This window comes from Parambassis ranga, chromosome 20, assembly GCF_900634625.1.
Source record: "Parambassis ranga chromosome 20, fParRan2.1, whole genome shotgun sequence".
NCBI lineage: Eukaryota > Metazoa > Chordata > Actinopteri > Ambassidae > Parambassis > Parambassis ranga.
The window spans coordinates 6,391,667-6,409,771 of record NC_041040.1 but is presented as its reverse complement, the minus strand read 5'-3'; the positions used below and the strand labels follow the sequence as shown (position 1 = coordinate 6,409,771).

The following is an 18,105-nucleotide window of genomic DNA, read 5'->3' as shown; positions in this document are numbered from 1 at the left end:
CTACCCCCACTCACAGAACACACACACACAAGCAAACATTATACATGTGTGTGTGTGTGTGTGTCCCATGCAGGAGGCATAATAACACACACATATCAATGCCAGATAGAATCAACAGGATTCTAGACATGTTTAAAGGGCCCTAAATGAGGCATGTCCCACTGCTGCTGGGTGATCACAGTGAATCTTTAGGCAAAACAAATAAACTCCTTTACATTGAAAGAAAACAGTTTGTTATGTGGGAAATCAGCGGCCCACCCAGTCCTGGGCCAGACAGAAAGACAGCAAGAGTACAGACTGAAGATAAAGATGGATGAACCTTCTACAGCAACACTCACAGGTTTAACATTTAACATTTTGTCAGTGCCTGGCTCCAGCTGACTTGTTTATTTTTTTGCTGTTTCAAAATGACTCTCTGTGGGGACTGGTTCTGTTTTTGGGGACAGCCTCAAGAGGCCATTTAAGGTACTGCAGTTTATAGCAGTTCTGCAAATCAGTAGAGGTTGCTGATTAGAGTGAAAAATAAATATATGACTTAAGAGCGTATAGGGCACCATGTACAAAAATGCACATATTTGGCAGCTACAGTTATCACAGTTTTACCAGCTTGTGTTATTTGTTGGCTGAACCCTTTTCTGCTTTTTCTCTTCTTGATCCTGTAACCATCCAGCCGCTCACTGCTGATTGGTCAACTATCTTCACACACCACACAGTCTTTGCTTGAAGTAGAAGCAAAGAGCATTGCTGATTGATTTTTTTATTTAAATCCCCTTGTTGTTTAAAGACAGTTTTTATGCTAGTTTGGGTCACCAGGGCATCCCCCTTTTTTCTGCTGCATTTGCTCCCAAAGCACCCTCACAGAGAGGGGTGAGTGCTTCTCTATCATCCATGTCTGCTATAGATCCAGTGACAGACAAGTCAGATAAAAGGCTAAAAGGTCAGCTGTTAGCCTGCAGGTGTTAGGTTTCTAGACGAGCAAACAAACTGTATGTCTTCATTTCCCCTTGCTTTTTGTCAATGTTAATAAAAAAATCCTGATCCCTAGAGGACCTAGACTCAATCCTAAAAGTGCCAATTCAGAAACAAACGGACACCAATCCCATAACGCTGCATCCCGTTTAGAGAGGAGGGCACACATGTGCCTCCAGGTTGCATCAGGCAGTAAAATGTAACTTTATACTGTCAAGGAGGTCAAGAGCTCTCCTCTCCTTTTTACTGCTTGGTCTCTTATTTTGATTACTATAACAAATATGCCAGAAGAGGATTCACAGACAAGTGTAAAAGTCATGTATTTCATGTGTTCGCAAGGAGGACAAGATAGCAGCAGAGGACAAAAGAGGACAGCCCGAAAAAGAAAAAGACAAGCTCAGAAGGAGCATAAAAGGTAAATGATGTAAAGCTTCATACTTTGTGGATGAAACTCAATCAATCCATGTGTATTTTCTTTTAGCTTAAACATAAAGCCTGCCAGGCAGCGGATGTGCAGAAGCAAGAGTTCATGGTTGACACAATGGGATTGCAAGTAAGAGTTACACAGGATGCAACAGTTCAAAGGAACACAAATGACATCTGCTGTACTTGGAAACAGGGAATTATCGTCCTGCTTGGTATTCTGCACCACAGTCCCGCTCACCATTGTTTCTAGTCAGCGAGGTGAATGACGAAGAAGCGCAACGAGACAAAGGGAATGTGAGAGTGCAGCAAAGAGAGAGAGAGTGAAAGAGAGAGTTTGCCCATAGACCCGGCTGCCTCGAACCTGCCTTTGTTTTCATCAGACGCAGCCGCAGCTCTCCTGGGAGAGTTTGACGGACAGCTCTCTGTATGCCAGTCTATTATGTGATTCCTATCACACAACAGAAGCCTTGGTGCTCTGCTCCTCATCTCCCTCTTATTCAGAGGGATGAAAATACATATTCCCCCAATGCATACAGACATGAGTTTGCCACTCCCCACACGTCTGGAGGAGAAATGAAAATCATCACAAGAAATATACAAAGAAAAAGACAATCAAACCAAAATAGGAGGAAAGTGGAACTAGATTTTTGGTCATGGCTGGAGATAAAAATGGCCGACATGCTGCATTCCACAGCCAGATTAAGGCCAAGGGCAGTTAATTGGAGAAGATCCATTGCCATTACAGGCGAGGTATGGCAAACTCCATGAATAAATCAGGAGCAGTTATTACAGGGACAGGAGCCCGTAGTATAATTAGAGCAGCTAAAACTATGCTTTGCAGCCATTATTCACCACGGGCCCTTGCATGTAAAGATCTGTGTACAGACAGGGGCTCCATTACACATAATTTATTCAGAGAGTCAGGGCTTTAAGCAGGGCGGTAAAAGGGTAATTATGTTAAAAATAGCCTCCAAGGTGGTCGGACGAAGGCCATGTCCAGGTATCCCAGTGGAAGTGAGGCGGCTCTGGGTCGGCTGGGCTATTATGTCTCTGCCGGGTGTGGATCATTAGTCCAACAGAGGACGTCCTCCGCACGCTGAACACGCGACACCGAGTTGATGTCTCAATCACGGATGCTGGACATTTTTCTGTGAGTGTGTAATGGGTTGGAGTTTCTAATGTAGTTATTTCCTGTTTTATTTTGATTGATCATTATTTTTACTGTCACACCTGTATTAAATTACAGTAGTTTCATATGTACACTGATATAATTACATTTTGAGTCAGTAAAGACAGAAATGAACACATGGTAGCACGTCATGATAAAAGTAGCTTTAGTATGAAACAAACAGCTTTTTCACGATAAATAATAAACTTCTATCTATTTATCATTCTTCAGTGAGTTTTCTTGCTCGACAATATTCATTTAGAGAAGCTGCCAATTCTGCTGCCAAGTCTGGCAACTCACTAGATCAGCAACAGACTTGGCTGGAATAGGAACTCACAATTACAGTAAGCATAAAGTTATCTGCTGGTTTCTCATTGACCACCTCTGGCCTCTCTGTGACTGGATCCAAACTTTGATAAGGGATCCACCAGTGTGTTTAGTCCATGTATTCAAATTAGGGATGTCCCGATCCGATCATGTGATCAGAAATTGGGCCCGATTACATGATTTCAGACTATTTATTAGGGCTCTCAAAGTTAACGCCTTCTGTGCAGGGTGGCTCTGTGTCCTGTAGTGTAGGGGTATGACAGTTGCTTTTGGTGCGAGAGGTCCTGGGTTCGAGGTCTCGATGAGCTGCTGCGTGTCTCATTGAGTGACTTGCTATTTGCCGCCTTTATAGATCAGGATCAGGACTCGGTATTGGCAGATACTCAAAATCAAATGACTCAGACTCGGACTCGAGGGCAAAAAAACCTGATCGGGACATCCCTAATTCAAATGTCACATGCATCAATACATCAGCCTCCAATCAGTGTTCATGACTCAGACATCAGCCCATTCTGTGATAACGTAAAGGAGTGAGTACACTCTAATGTGCTCCAACCGAAGTTCAAAACAGCCAGACTATGACAGATCAATTGCAAAGAGCTGAAGAGGCCAACTGGCAATGAATGTCTATCTGTTGAAAACGCCACTCCGTCGCCCCTCTCCCACCTCCTGGAGTAATGAGTGTTTTCTTCAATCTTTTGCACTGCAGAACGAGCACAATGGCACAGGTTCCCACATTAGTTGCCAAGTCTTTATTCAATGCCATGCAACTCCTTCTCAGCAATATGAAAACCCTCTTTTGATCATGCAGCAATTACCTCAAACAACACTCTCCGCTACGTGCATCCAAAGGTGCCAAGATCACACATCCAATAATGGCTGCTTACGAGCCTGTTATAGAGAACGTGCGAGACTGCTTTTCCAATCTCTATTATTGACCCATTCACCTGGCTGAATAATCATAATGGCAGACTGAAATAATGGTGACAGTGCATTGAGCTGGTCTCAGCATGGTTGCTTACCTCCACCGGTTCTTGTGCCGCAGTTAATCTCATCGGCTACTGTTAAAAAGCATAAAGATGCGTGAGTGGTTAGAGCATGCTGTACTGTGTTATTGAGCACGTGCAAAGCAGAAAGAAACAGAATCAGAAAGTTAAGGACAGATGCATTGATCTAAGCAGAACAGATCTCACACCTCATGCAAGGGCCCGTCCATCACGAGGCTTACAAAGCGTCTGGGATGTATTAACGTATTACTGCTAGACGTGGCACCTCACGTCTCTTTCTATCCTCGCTCTATCTTGTTCCGCATCTAAATGGGATTGAACCGCAGGGTGTCTGACCAGTTTAGCATATTTCAACAATGATTGGCTTCAAAGTCATGAAATCCATCTGCTGAAGTGATTTGGGAGCACCTGGAACGTGATTGAATGGAGGGACAAATACGCCTAATGACAAAATAAAATGAGAGTCAATGGGGAATGACTTTCTTGAGCATGTTAGCTATTTACAGGGGCTTGAAAGCAAAGAGCTTCTTTATGTATGCGTTCATGGAAAGCAGCTGCTATTTCACCTAGCTTCTGAAGTCAATGTCCAACAGCGTGGCAAAGCACAGCTTAAGGGTAAACACTGGCATTACATTCTTTTTCCCCCATTTAATTTTCTACTCTATCATACATTTACCCATCGGCCATTTTTCATTGTGTGGCTTTGATGAAATAATTTCATTAAAATAATCACTGTTGCAGCATGTGCCTTTGAGATAAATGGAAACTTTTGTGACATTAGATGCGTACCACATCACAGTATGTGGCTTCCATTCTGAATGCTGAGCTTGTGTTTCATGTATCGACTGGAACATTTTTTTTTTTTTCGTGTCAGTTATAAGAGTTATTACGAGAGGAACAAGTCAGTTATTTCCACGAACCATCTGAACACAGTGATATGTTTCGGTGATGGATTATGATTTTGTATTGGCAGAGATTTCTGTCAGCAGGATATTTCACAAACTCAATTAGGCCCTTGTGGAAATGGAAGGGAATGTTATGTTGAGTTACATCTAATAATACACACACATACACACAACTAAGAACTAATCCCGCAATAAAAGAGATTTGTAAAAGATCAATATTGCTGGTTATCCCAAGAGGGGATGAACCACTTCTGATGAACCACTTCTTCTGAAACACTGCAAATCAAATCCACAAATAAATGCAGACTCCACTTTGAAACAATTAAGAAGCTTTTTTGATTAAACTCAATGATAACATGTGCATTTGCAATGATGAGAACACCATCATGGCGGCTATCTCTGCATCCAGTCCACTCTACCCCCTTCCTGTCATCAGTGATATCCAATTATATTTTAAAGATTATAATGGAAACCAACAAACTGCACACTGAAACCCACCCAAAAGCAGTTTGTCATCTTTCTTCCTTGGCAGCACTTTCCACTGAAAGTTTGTGCTGTCTTTGTAGAAAAGTTTGTGTAAGACTAGCACAGACCCAACAGAGCTGAGTGCAGTGGCCCTCACCTGCACCAGTCTGTGGGCGAGTCAAAGATTTCTACAGGTCTCTGGGCTCCATGTGGAAGACGGTTGGCTGTTATCTGTTATGATTAGCCAGTGATCCGAGAGAAAGCTTCGTCTGCTTCATCCTCTGTGAGCGAGGCTCTGAACTCACACCGTCTTCTTCCCTGGATACAGTCTGTGTATGTGTGTGTCTGCATGTGTGTGTGTGTGTCTGACTGGCCTACTAGGCAGCCACTAAAGGGGCCATTGTGCTCTTGCTTCTTGTGTTTTATCCGTGGTTCACTGGACACAGGCCCATGGGAGGTGGGAGTCCAAAAGAGGACATGTGGTGACTGTACAGGACTGAAATAACTGCATGTGTGTGTATTTATATGGAGTTCATTGGAAAAAGGTGTTTGAAGACTCACAGATTGTGTGAAATCCAATCCATCCGCTCTTTGTGGTGCACACATGACAGTAGTAGTAGTTTTACACTAAAGAAACTCAGAAGTGAGCCTGACTTGAATGTGAATGGAGTTTGTGTTTCATGATCATGTAATTGCCTGATGTTGCTGAGCAACAATATCCTCCAAGCTATATATACTCTGAAAATTGTATGTTTAGATGAAGATTTGGATTAAAACCATGAAAAAAACTTGACTCTATGGCCAAAAGCCAAGCCAAGAAACTATAGAAACAACATTTTACAGGATGTTGCCTGGCAACTAGCAGAGGCCAACACATAACCCCTCACAAAATGGCATGTGAGATGTAAGTACACTAACAATGAGGCAGCTTTCACTGCATGCATGTGCTAAGTGTTAAGTGCTAAGTATGTAACATTTACCTAGATCCATGCTCTTGGATTTGCGGGTCTTAACGATTTCCAGCTGAGAAGCATTCTCGTACTGCTTCGTGCGCTTCTCTGACATACTCTGGCGGCCGAAGCCCTCTCTCTGGAAGGAACCATCAGGGTCTGCATCCGGGCTGAGCGAGCTGCAGGAGAAAGGTGTACAGACAGAGAGGTGTGTTATTATTAGCAAACGTAGGGTCAATCTTTGAATGGTGATTATCCAATTAAAGATATATTTTGTAATGATCTACATCAAGCTGCACTCGGGGGCCATTCTAATAATCTTGCTGCAAGATAAAAATCTACATATTAAAATTCACGAATAATATAACGTCCCACTGACTATCAGATAATGACCATCGACGTTCAATACTCACACACATACACACACACACACGGTCAGGTTTGTTCTTTTATTTCAATGATTATTTTAATCAAGGACACCTCCACCTCTGCTTAGCGGGCACAGGAAGCACCATAATTGGGAAGAGGGAGCCAGGCTGAGATGTGTGATGCCCCCATGAGATGCAGGTGCTCCTGGGTCATTGCCACTCAATAACCCTTCCCCTCCACACCGCTCCAATATGTCTGGAGCGCTGGCAGGGCCCAACCCACCATCACACACTCCCTTTGAGATGCTCTATCTCTGTCTGGATCTTAATTGAAAATCGGAGGGGAGCGAGGAAAGGAGGCTGGGTGACGGGGGGGTTGAAGCTGGTATTTGCATGCAGAAAAGTGCATTTACAATTAAGGTGAGAACATTCTGCCATTTGAGCAGAGACAGAAGAGAGGGTGCTGATGAGTCTAATAAATGTTACATGCATGAGAGGACAGTCGCTGTTTCTTTTGTTCTGCTGCTGTTCATACATTATGATTCTGAAGGAATCGCATGGAAAGAGCTGAGTAGCAGGGAGGAAACGTGAGGCATATCCTCCTTCAATCACCCTTCAATATTCGTTATATCACTTAACAGGAACCGCGGGCCTGCTGGCACTTGTTTGCATGTAAACAATTCTTATTTAGGTTGTCAACTCAATTTAACAAAAGAGCTGCTTTGCATGTCACAGAGGGGCTGGCGTCAACATGTCACTTTGCCGTCGACCATACCTGACAATCCAAACTAAGATCAGACGCCCTCACAGGACCGACTCCAGATGACACAGGAAGAGAGGGAGGTGGAGCAGGAAGAGAGGAATGACAGCACAGATGTATTATTCATTTATTCATCATCCTTTGCTTTTTTTCTTTCCTCTCATCATCCCAAGCCCACAAAAACCAGCCTGCCCTCTATTTCTCTGCCTCCGCAAATGTCATCTGTCGGAGCGTGACTGAGGCGGCGCAGACGAGAAAGGACGCGTTTTCAGCTTAAGTTTTGATTTTTTTCCACACATGCCAACATTGTGTTTCTGGGACAGTCACAAACATACACACAAAATGCAGACAAAGTGAGAATTCAGCGGGTGGGTGTCACTTAGGTGCAGAGAGCTGACGATGGCGTGACCTGTTTGGGAGAGTAATTACGCAGGTGAGCAAAAAAAAAACGGTGAGAAATCTGTGGGCAGTGGGAGTGAAGTTCAGAGGGACTGCCCAGCGGTGGTGTCAATTCACTTAGCAGGAAATCAGATTTGTTGGTTTAAGCTGCTGCCCATTTTAGCACGGCCTCTGCTTTACTTAGGTACACACAGAGCAATGACTAAATGCCCAGCATGGGGATCCAGGAGGGACACAGCAATTGTGTTGCTCTGAACAGACTCAGAGCCAGAAGTATCTGAGGTCTCTGTGGTGGTGTAACTATTTAAAGAGGCGGCAGCGACCAGTATCTAAGCAATTACTGCCTGTGAGCCTTCATCACATGCTGCATCTTACATCCAAATTAGGATTTATACACATTATAGTTTCACAATATTAACTCAGAAAACCTGAGAAGCTAAGGCTTTTAGGGCCATTGTTAGCAACCTTTTAAGATTGTGAAACCACATAAGTAAACTGCAGTTTCTGATGATTGTCCTGCATGCATCTGCCTCTTCCATGCTGGCCTTCCATGTTGTCTTTATACCTGTGGGTATCTAGCTTAGCTAATAAAAGGAACAGGGAGAAACTAACCCTAAACACCCCGCAGTTGTCGTGAGCGGACCAACAGAGGAATTTTTTTAAACTGCCATTATCCATGAGAATACAGTAAATGTTACTTTTACTGAACCAAAGGCATGGCAAAGGTCTTATTAACACCAAAGTCTGATTTAAACTAGCACTATAGTCCAGGCCCTTAATGGAAATACAGACCTCAATTACAGATATCAGGCTCATGTCCCACTGGTTATTACTGTAATTTTCCCTGAGGAATGCTTCTTGTAATGAGATACTGCTTTCATTTTTTGTTCATTTTTTCCATAGACTTTAACTGAATCAGTCCATAAAGTTAAGACTCATACTGATCCCTTTCACTTACTGAGAGACGTATAGGAAAAATGGAAGTAAGAATAAGTTGGAATATGTAGCCACATCACAGAATATACACAGTGTTACAACAACTTCTTCAGGCCCTCCATCCTGTCCAAGCCTCTGGCCTATGTCTTTAATAATGGGCCCAATCTATTTGGTTGGTACATTCCCTCATTTTTCTTTCTTTATGTGGTGTTTAAAAGCAATTTTCCTCATTCCGAGCAGATGCTGTCCCTCCTGTTCAAAGTCTTCCCATCATCCAAAATTAACTAGCACTGAGGATTGCTCACAGGCAAATCCTCAGCTTTAACTCGCATTTTACATCAAGTTGTTCCCGTCTTCCTCGCAGGAAGTTAAATGTGTCAAACTGCACATCGGCCTTGTTGCTAAGTGGTGTGCGCTAAAAGCCCTCTGTGCTCACAATTGCCCAGCTGACTTATGTCCTTTTTTTTAACTTTCTTTTCTTTTTTTAAACTGACCTGAAAGAAAGTGGAGTGCACCTCGGTCTGATCAACTAACAGGAGCAAGTGTGTGATGGGGGGGTGGAGGTGGAGGTGGAGGGGTTCTACACATTATAGTTTCAACGCCTCAGAGAGGGGGCGAGAGGGGCAGAGCAATGCCCAGTGAGGTGCTTCTGACGCGGTCCTTCTGAGGTTTGAGGGGGCGATTCAGTTGACTGCATGGATGCATAGCTGGGCCAAGAGCTCAGAGCTGCCTTCAGTCATTGTATACAGGCCTGCATTAGGAGGTGCTGCAGGGGGTTGTACTGCGATTATATATCTTTGAAAAAAAAAGGATGTATTTTATTTCACTGACTTAAATGCACACATAAATCATTTGCCTTAAAAATGAGAAAGTGTAAAATAAGATGGTTCCATCAGTGCCACACAGAGGAGCAGCTGCACCTGTGATTTGCTGTAATTTTCTTTTAATTGTGACGAAGTTGCTGAGAGAGAGAGAGAGAGAGAGAGAGAGAGAGAGAGAGAGAGAGAGAGACAAGGAGAGGGAACAAACTAGATCAATTAAGACCTCTTTGTCTGCCGGCTGACTCCTGCGTGGACTCTCTCATTCATTCCCTGCCTGGCGTACGAGTGCTTTAATTGAGTTTAGCTGGACCAGCCGCTCCAGTCTGCTGAAGGAGAGAGGGACTGGAATACTGTGTGTGTGTGTGTGTGTGTGTGTGTGTGTGTGTGTGTGTGTGTGTCACGCTGGGATTCGGTGCACCCCTGTCACGGTGACACAGTGTAGGGCACACACACACACAACAGAAGCAGCAGATAAACACAGTGAAGGTGAGCATGCTATGACATGCTTGTAGACATGCTAAATATTCATAAAGCCTGAGGGAACTAATAGCATTTAAGAGAAAAAAAATCACATTTGTGTGTGTATGTGTGTAAATGTGGGATTAAAGCTTTTACCAATGAACACAGACATTTGAAATTAGTCAAATAACGCGTGTGCGCTGGCAGCACGGAGCTGTTTGCATTTATATGTAGTTATGCTGATAGCTTGATGGGGGAAAACATGTGCTTAATAGAGCACTTGTGATTCTTAGTTACACTGCTGAATGATAGAGACTATTAGGGAGTCAACGGAAGTAGGCAGTGTGCCTGCAAAGTTTGTTTGTTCGCGTCTGTGCGGACCTTTTCCACTTTATATGTTAATTTGTGAAATTGTTTACCAGCCAATGTGTATCTAAACACTCGTGAGACTTTGTGTAGTGTGTGTGCGTGTGTGAGAAGAATAGGTGTGTGCATGTTTGTCTGGAGTCCTTTTCCATCTCTTCTGGTTGACAGACTGTGTCAGAGCTGCCTGGCAAATGATGTTTCCACCTGTGACATCTCACATAGACAGAGAAGGACACAGTCTAGTTCTCTCTCTCTCTCTCTCTTTTTTCTCTCGCTGTCCATTTCTCTTCTCCCTCACCTTAACGAGAATTGACACCTATCCTCCACTCTGTCAGACTCATCCAGATTGAGGTCCAAACAAGTGGGACAGACAGTAGTCTGCCTGTCAGGGTGGCGGCAGCGCCCCTTGTGGTCCAAATAGGAAAGTGATTGACTTTTCCCTGATCCCTGTATTTTTCACAACATGCATATTCAGAAGGGGTAAATTGTGGGTTTATTAGAAGAAGTACGGTAATTGAGCCATTTGAACATAATACTTAATATAATAGAATATCACAGTTAGATACTTATTAGTTTGATTTAGGAAGCTTACATTTGTTTTTTAAGAGGGTCAAAGATATAATAATAGTCAAGTGTGTATCCTTTATGCATGACAACACCCTGCAGCCACTTGATGTAGTTTTCAACAAGTTTAAGGCACATCTTCTGATGATTCCCAGCCCATCCTTCTATAGTGAAACTCTTAAGCTCCTTCAGATTTAATGGTATCCAGGCATTGACCCTGGTCTTTAGTACACTCCACAGATTTCCAATAAGGATTTAAGTCAAGGCTATGTGCAGGCCAGTTAGAAAAGTTCTCTTAGCTCTCCTAAATGTAGTTCTTCACTAGAAGAGACGTACACTATATGGATCAGTGTCATGTCAGAAGAGAAAACTGCAACCAAGACTCAGTTTTGCTGCTTTAGATTTTCTGTTAAGATATTCAGACTCAGTCTTCTTTTTCATGATTCTTTTCACCCCGACAAGATTTCCAGTTCCAGATGCTCTGAAGCATCCCCACAGCATTATACTGCCCCTGACCACCATGTATGACCGTAGGAACTATGCTCTTTGGGTAATATACCTGAGCTTTCTTTGACCAAATGAAGGCAACATCTCTGCAGCCTGCCTGTCCGTTCCCGTGCAGGTCTCTAGTCTTCTCTGAGCCTTTAGTGCCAGACATGGCTAGATCATTCATTAGTGTCTTGGAAGTTGGTCTGGGCTCTTTAGACACATCTCTCACTAGTCTTCCTTTGACCTTCTTGGTACTACTTATCCCTCCACCACCACAACACTAGCTCATGTGAAGTGTCAAAAACTGTAGTTCCACTGGTGACCTCTGGGGGCTGGCTCTAAATCCCGAGTAATCCACACGAAACAAATATAACAAAACAAATATAAGCATGACTAAGATTCTGCCAACATGACGTTATATATACACCATAGTTATATACTGTTTATTGGCATCAAGCAGATCAGATGTCTGTCAGATTATCATATTTTGTTAAATTTCCATTCATTTTTCTAATTTCCCCTTTTTAATTAAAAAATCGTATTCTTCACCATCTCCATGAGGACTTCACAGCCATACTACTCAATCATGCAATTAATGTGTAACTGAACAAATTGCAGCACTTTAATCACATCACAAGTGGCCATTATCTGATTTTAACTGCACTTGCCTTTTATTCTGTTTCAAGCAGTTACTCAGGTGGCTTGTAGGACAGCGATGATGACAGTGGTTGGTATGCTAATAGCAGCCTGTGCGCCACAGGCTAGATGGTAGTGGTTATTTCATGGCTCTCAGCGATGCTACGCAACACTACCTATACATCAGACTGATGGGTGCACTGCGCTGTCACCTGCTGCCCACAGTATGTTAGAAAGCTGCACATTCGAGGCTGGAAGATGACCTTTTTTCCACTCTTCTACCCTACAAAACCACAGCAAAAAACCTTATACACTGTTTAGCAATTATGTGGTAAAACTCTAAAAGTCTGTAACATGTAATTAAATGTGCATAAAGAAGTTCAGTGGTGTAGTGCTTTCTTTAAAATGTATCAGATTTAGGGTTGGCATAGGGGGCACACAAGTAGAGCTAAAAATGTAAAAAACAAATCACAGTGGGTTCACAAAACTATCATGAGGAAGAAGAGAGGTGCTGTTGGAGGAAGAGACATTTCCATTCAGAGCCTCATCTTCAAAGCAGCCATGCTTTTGCTTCCATCCTTGTGGAGTTCTCTCTCACAAACTTCTCTTGAGAATAAAGGCTGTTTTTTTGTTTTCTTCATATAGGCTTGCAAATTTTTTTAAAAGCTGCTACTTTGGTTTCTGAAGGACAAAGTTGATGGCATCTCTGTGAGGATTTGATCAAATACCAGCGGGGGATTTTTTTGTGTGGAAGAGAAACATTCATACAGGTGTGACTGACGGTGCCGAGCAGTCAAAATGAAGTAAAACTGTCTCCAGACAACTGAGAATGTAGACTTAATGCAGTTAGGCGGAGAGCTGGAGGAAGCATCTCCGCCCAACTGAACATCTCAAAATCAAATTGTTTTATATTTAGATCTCATATTTCAGAGGTTTTGACTACAAGTTCATTACTCGGTGAATAAACACAGACTCCGACTGGGACCCTGGAACACAGACACACCCTGCAACTGCACTCTATCAACTTCTGGGATGAAAACCAGGTGGAAAGTAGAAACATTCTTAGTGTGTCTCGAAGCAGCCATGAGTGTACACTAAATTTTTCTGACACCGTTTCACATTCCGTTCCCAAGAGAAAGAAAGCTTTCATCTTCTTATTTATCCAGATTATTCTGCTAAGCCGCCATATCGAGCTGCACACAGTATCTGTTTTACTGTAAATCATTTAGACACGGCCCTTCCTGTTTGGCTTCAGAGTGAAACTAATGAAGGGAGGAGGCAGACACTGCTAAAGGGAATGAACGCGGCGGGTCAGGACCTGATGCTCAAATGAACTTAGCACATAGCAATAAATTTACAACCTTTATTTATCCAGTGAAACCTGACAGTAGACACATGCTGGTTTCCATCACTACTTTGAATCACTTTCAAACACTCTTTCCTCTATCAGGAGGCCATGTGCATCTCTTTGGAAGATTTAAGTATGATTATCTGAAGTATGGACAAAATAAGTCAGCACCTTCAAGCCCAGTCACACAGAAACATGTGTATAATAGCAACTGCAGCAGCAAATATGTATATAAAATCGCAATAAAACACAGAACACTGAAAACACAGAGGTGGCTAAAGAGACCCTAAAGGCTTATTGTAAGCATGCATTGTAAGCATTCTGAACAATGTTGTTGTTCAGAATTAGAATCAGAAATTGTTATTATTATTATTAATGTATTTATTTATTGCTCACACTTTATTTTAAGATTTTTCAGACCAAGACCCAAGACTGTCACAGACTAGTTTAACTAAACACTACACTCCGACTTACTAGCCTATAAAACAGAACGGAAGAATTCATAATGATGCTAATAAAACACTGTAATACAGCAACAACAAATAAAATCTCTGTACATTACCAGTTTAACAGAGATCTTAAAGTGCCATGCTGTAATATTTACAACCCGTTTTATGTCCATTCCAGGCCTGTAAACACAGCAACAATTCATAACAGTGCTACAGCTCTAAGTGTATGTGAACCGTATACGTTCACACAGTAAAACACACACAATACACACCATTTAGGTGTTAGCTATGGATGTCAAGACACAAAGTAGGTCACTTGTCTCCTGACTGTGTTGGATTTCTTTCTCCAAAACAACCATTTATCTTGGGGGGGGCAACCCATTAACACACAAACACATGGGCTGTATCATTCACTAGAAGCCTGAGGAGAAGACAGAAACAAAGAGATATATGATGGAGAGAAAGATTTAGAAAATTATAAATAAACAGGTGATCAGGATAATTAGTTTTTGTTTGGTTAACAGCTATTGACTTGCTGAAAGTTTGTTTTTATTATAGCTTAATTAATCTAGAAAGGGATGAGAATATTTGGTCACATTCAAAGCTGCTGCTGCTGCTGAAGAGCGTGCACATGTGAATAAAGAGAATTAAACAGTAGAGAAATGTGAATTTGTTCAATTCCACTGGGTGAAGAAAAGGACAAGAGGAGAAAGGGGCCTGAATTACAATGATTTCATAAGCCAACCAGCCATATCTGCACTTTGTGTATGCACTGTAGGTGTATAGCTGTGGCCTTGGCAAAGCGTCTCCCATGAGGAAGGGAGGCTGCATAATACTGGAGGCCAAAGGTGAGACTTTCACAGCTCTGCACAATACATATTCAGGCTGCACTGCTGCAAGAGCTTAATTAAAAAGTAACAGTTCCAGTACATTGGAGTCTGGCTGACCCACATCCCCTGCTGGCTGAGTGTGTGTAAATTTGGTGTGTAGGTGTGTGTGTGTGCAGTGGGATTGTTGAGGGCACTTGAAAAGGAAACTGTGTAAGTCAGTCAGAATGATGATACACACTTGGTGCGTTTAAGCAGCTGTTGCATTTGAGTAAGAAGTGTGTGTGTGTGTGTGTGTGTGTGTGTGACTTTGAGGATATGAATTATTCAGAATAACCTTAGGCAGTGGTATACAGCACACTCCTGCCTCGTGTGCACGTTGTGTGTGTGTGTGTGTGTGTGTGTGCGCGCACGCACATATACAGGTGCGTGTGTTTGTTGGGGAGTGTGTGAGAATGTCTGAGTGTGTTTCAGCCATATGCTGTGGACCTAATCCACTATGACAAACCTCTGACATCACATGAACAACAGGCATGCTGAGCAAATCCACTCATTCATAATTAATGAGAGAGAGGGAGAGAGAGAGGGTAGAGAGTCTCCAGGGAAAACAAAATAAAAATACTAAAAAAAGAAATAAACAATAAGACACATCATCTCTGTTTATGGCAGCCAACAGCAAACTCTTCAAGTCGGTGGTTCTCATGCTGCATGCATACATTTGACCTAAACCAGCCAGTGACAAAATGAATATAACAAACTCGGATTCATAAACCACGACAATAAATAGAGGAGAGAGAGGACATAATTGGACGTCTTGTCTATAAATTTCCGGTACCTAAACACAGCAATTATTCAGGAAATGTCAAGTGCAAGCTTCAGTGGAAATGTAGCATTTGAAAGCTGTAATGCAAATTTTTTTTCTCACACGAGATTGTCATGGTGGAGTGGTGAAATTTCATTCTTTTCTTTTTTTTAACCCTACTACCGTGAAGGTCTTCCTTTGCTTAACCGGCCAAGTCCCTACAGAAACTAAGTCCTCTGACAAGGTTGATGAGCTCTGGCTTCATTTTATTATGAGGGTGCTGCAGTCGGGGCCGTGCGCTGCAAACAGAGTGGGGCGCTGAAATCCCACGGGTGTTTGGGGTTGGAGAGCTGTCCCTGACAGTCTTTTACTCACTCACTGACTACTGCTGCTGGTCCATTATTTAACACACACACACTTTGCCATGTCCACACACATACACGTGGTGTTACACAACCCAGAAAAGTTCTTACATTTTAGCATTCCAAACATTGCTAAATGTTATTAGTGTCCCACAGCAAAGTCAGTGCATGACATGAAAATGTTATTTCCTGGTTTAAAGCTGGCAGCCTGGTTTACTGATCTGATTTATACTCAGGAAAAAAGCTGAAAATGCATTCATGCTGCTGTAAAATTACTTTTTGCAGGATGGCCAATCAAGACATCCGATGTGCTGTTTTTTGACACCATCTCCCCTCAGTGGCAGAAAATCAAGCTGCACATTCAAACAAACACACTCACTAACCTACAGCTCATATAAACACTGTCCTGCTTTCACCCACACAGGGGCTGTCTAAAGTCCATCAAGTTATAAATAATTCAGCCAACCCGACCGCAAAGTAAGAACAAGCTGCTGCCTACCATTCATTCTGACCAGGCAGATCATGAATCCAGGGAAGCTGGCTTTCTCCCACAAAGCCCATGTCATCGTGGGAACTGGAGGACGATTGGTCAGAGAGGTGAGCAGGAAGCAGAGGCGGCCTATCGTCTTCGATCATCACGATGTCATCCTGGGGCATGTTCACGGTCGGAGAGAGATGGTAGTTACCTATAAGAGAAGAAGGAGAGAGTTTAAAGATGTGTGTTAGTGAAAATATCTTGCTTATAGTCGCTACCACTAAGGAACCACAGTCTGCACAGTAGAGAATCCAACAATCCAGATGTTTTGGCCTCACTTCTGGAGAGCTGTCATGTTGTCTATCTTTATGTACAGTCTATGCTGTAACACCTGACTGCATGTCTAAATAGGGAAGGAGTCCATTGACTTTGGGTTTAGCTATCATCACATTTCAGTGTAAATTAGGGATCAGGTATTTTTCTGCCTCCGAGTCTGCATCAATTGATTTTGAGTATTTGCCGATACAGAGTCCCGATCCGATACTTTTAGAAATCTCCACAAAGGCGAATGGCAGGTCACTCTTGGCGCTCATTTGTGCTATCTTGCTGTGATGTCCTGCGCCTTCGTGGGGCAAAACTCAGTGTGAGTGTGTGTGTGACCACATCAACCGCCCCCTTTTTTAACAATGTGCCCGGAACACATTGCTGCAGATTCTAAATACTTCTCTCCAAACTGGTAACTTTCACAAAGCAACTGCCTCATCCCAGTCTCGAACCCTGGACCTCTCGCACCAGAAACAACAATCACACCCTTACACTACAAGCCAGAGAGCCAGCCAGCACAGCACGATGGATTAATCCACAGAAACGTGTTACCATTGATAGCCCTAATACACATATGTCCGATTCGATTGACTCTGAAACCACGTAAACGGGCCTGATTTTCGATCACGTGATTTGATCGGGATATCCCTAATTTTTACATTTCAGATATAATGGAGGGCACCTGGGTCATAGTCACATCGAGGAGCTGTGGTTACATATAATCTGACACTAATCTGAATTAAATCTATTCTATTTAATACAACTTTTGCCATATTTCCCCACCAAGGTGGTATTTTAAAAAAAATACAACTGACATTAGGAATGTTAACAACGAATTACGTTTTTTATTAGAATGAAGCAGCTTTCAACATGTTCTTGGACAAGGAGTGAAATCAAATATTTTTATTGCAAACAGCAGAAAATGTGTTTGAGCAAGGTCTCATTCATGTTAAGTAGTTAAATAGATTAAAGAGTGCCACCTTAAAGAGGACCTTGTATTTGACATGTTTTCAAACCAACATTTGCTCCTTTCATTCAGCAAGTACTTAGTTAAAAATTCATCACCAGCGTTAACAAAAGCATGTGCCCATTATGAAAGTGACTTCTCTCCACAGACACGTCTGTCTACACATCAAGCCAAGCCCGGCTGAACTATGTGACTGCAGTGAAATTTCCCTATTATGCCTGAAGGACACAACTATTTTTCAAAAAACACATAACAGCGCTTATCAGGGACAATTTTGCAATGCTGAATGCATACGGAGTTAAGACAAGATAACATCTGCCAAATGGCAGCAGGCATATGACGTCCATGAGAGGCTGAGTAATCATGAAGACAACCAAAAATGATCTAATGTCTCCCATAATGTGAGTCTCTTAATGTCCCAGACAAAAGTTGTATAGCTGAGGAGCTTTCTCCTTCACTCTTCTCCAAGGACAAAAACGAGAAGAAGCAGAAGAGCTCCCCTTATCTGTATTCAGTCCTGCCTGACCCTCCCCGCT

At 42.6% G+C, this 18,105-nt stretch overlaps 1 protein-coding gene across 3 annotated transcripts in view; it reads right to left on the bottom strand.

The window, feature by feature from the left end:
* Positions 1-18,105, bottom strand: part of pard3aa (par-3 family cell polarity regulator alpha, a) — a 296,902-nt gene that overhangs the window by 94,863 nt on the left and 183,934 nt on the right. For all 3 annotated transcript variants that reach the window (XM_028433418.1, XM_028433420.1, XM_028433417.1), the window contains exons 16-17: positions 16,303-16,489; positions 6,248-6,396 (exon numbers count right to left, since the gene is read on the bottom strand). In XM_028433418.1, the coding sequence (XP_028289219.1) occupies positions 6,248-6,396; positions 16,303-16,489 (336 nt within the window). The remainder of the gene's footprint in view (positions 1-6,247; positions 6,397-16,302; positions 16,490-18,105) is intronic.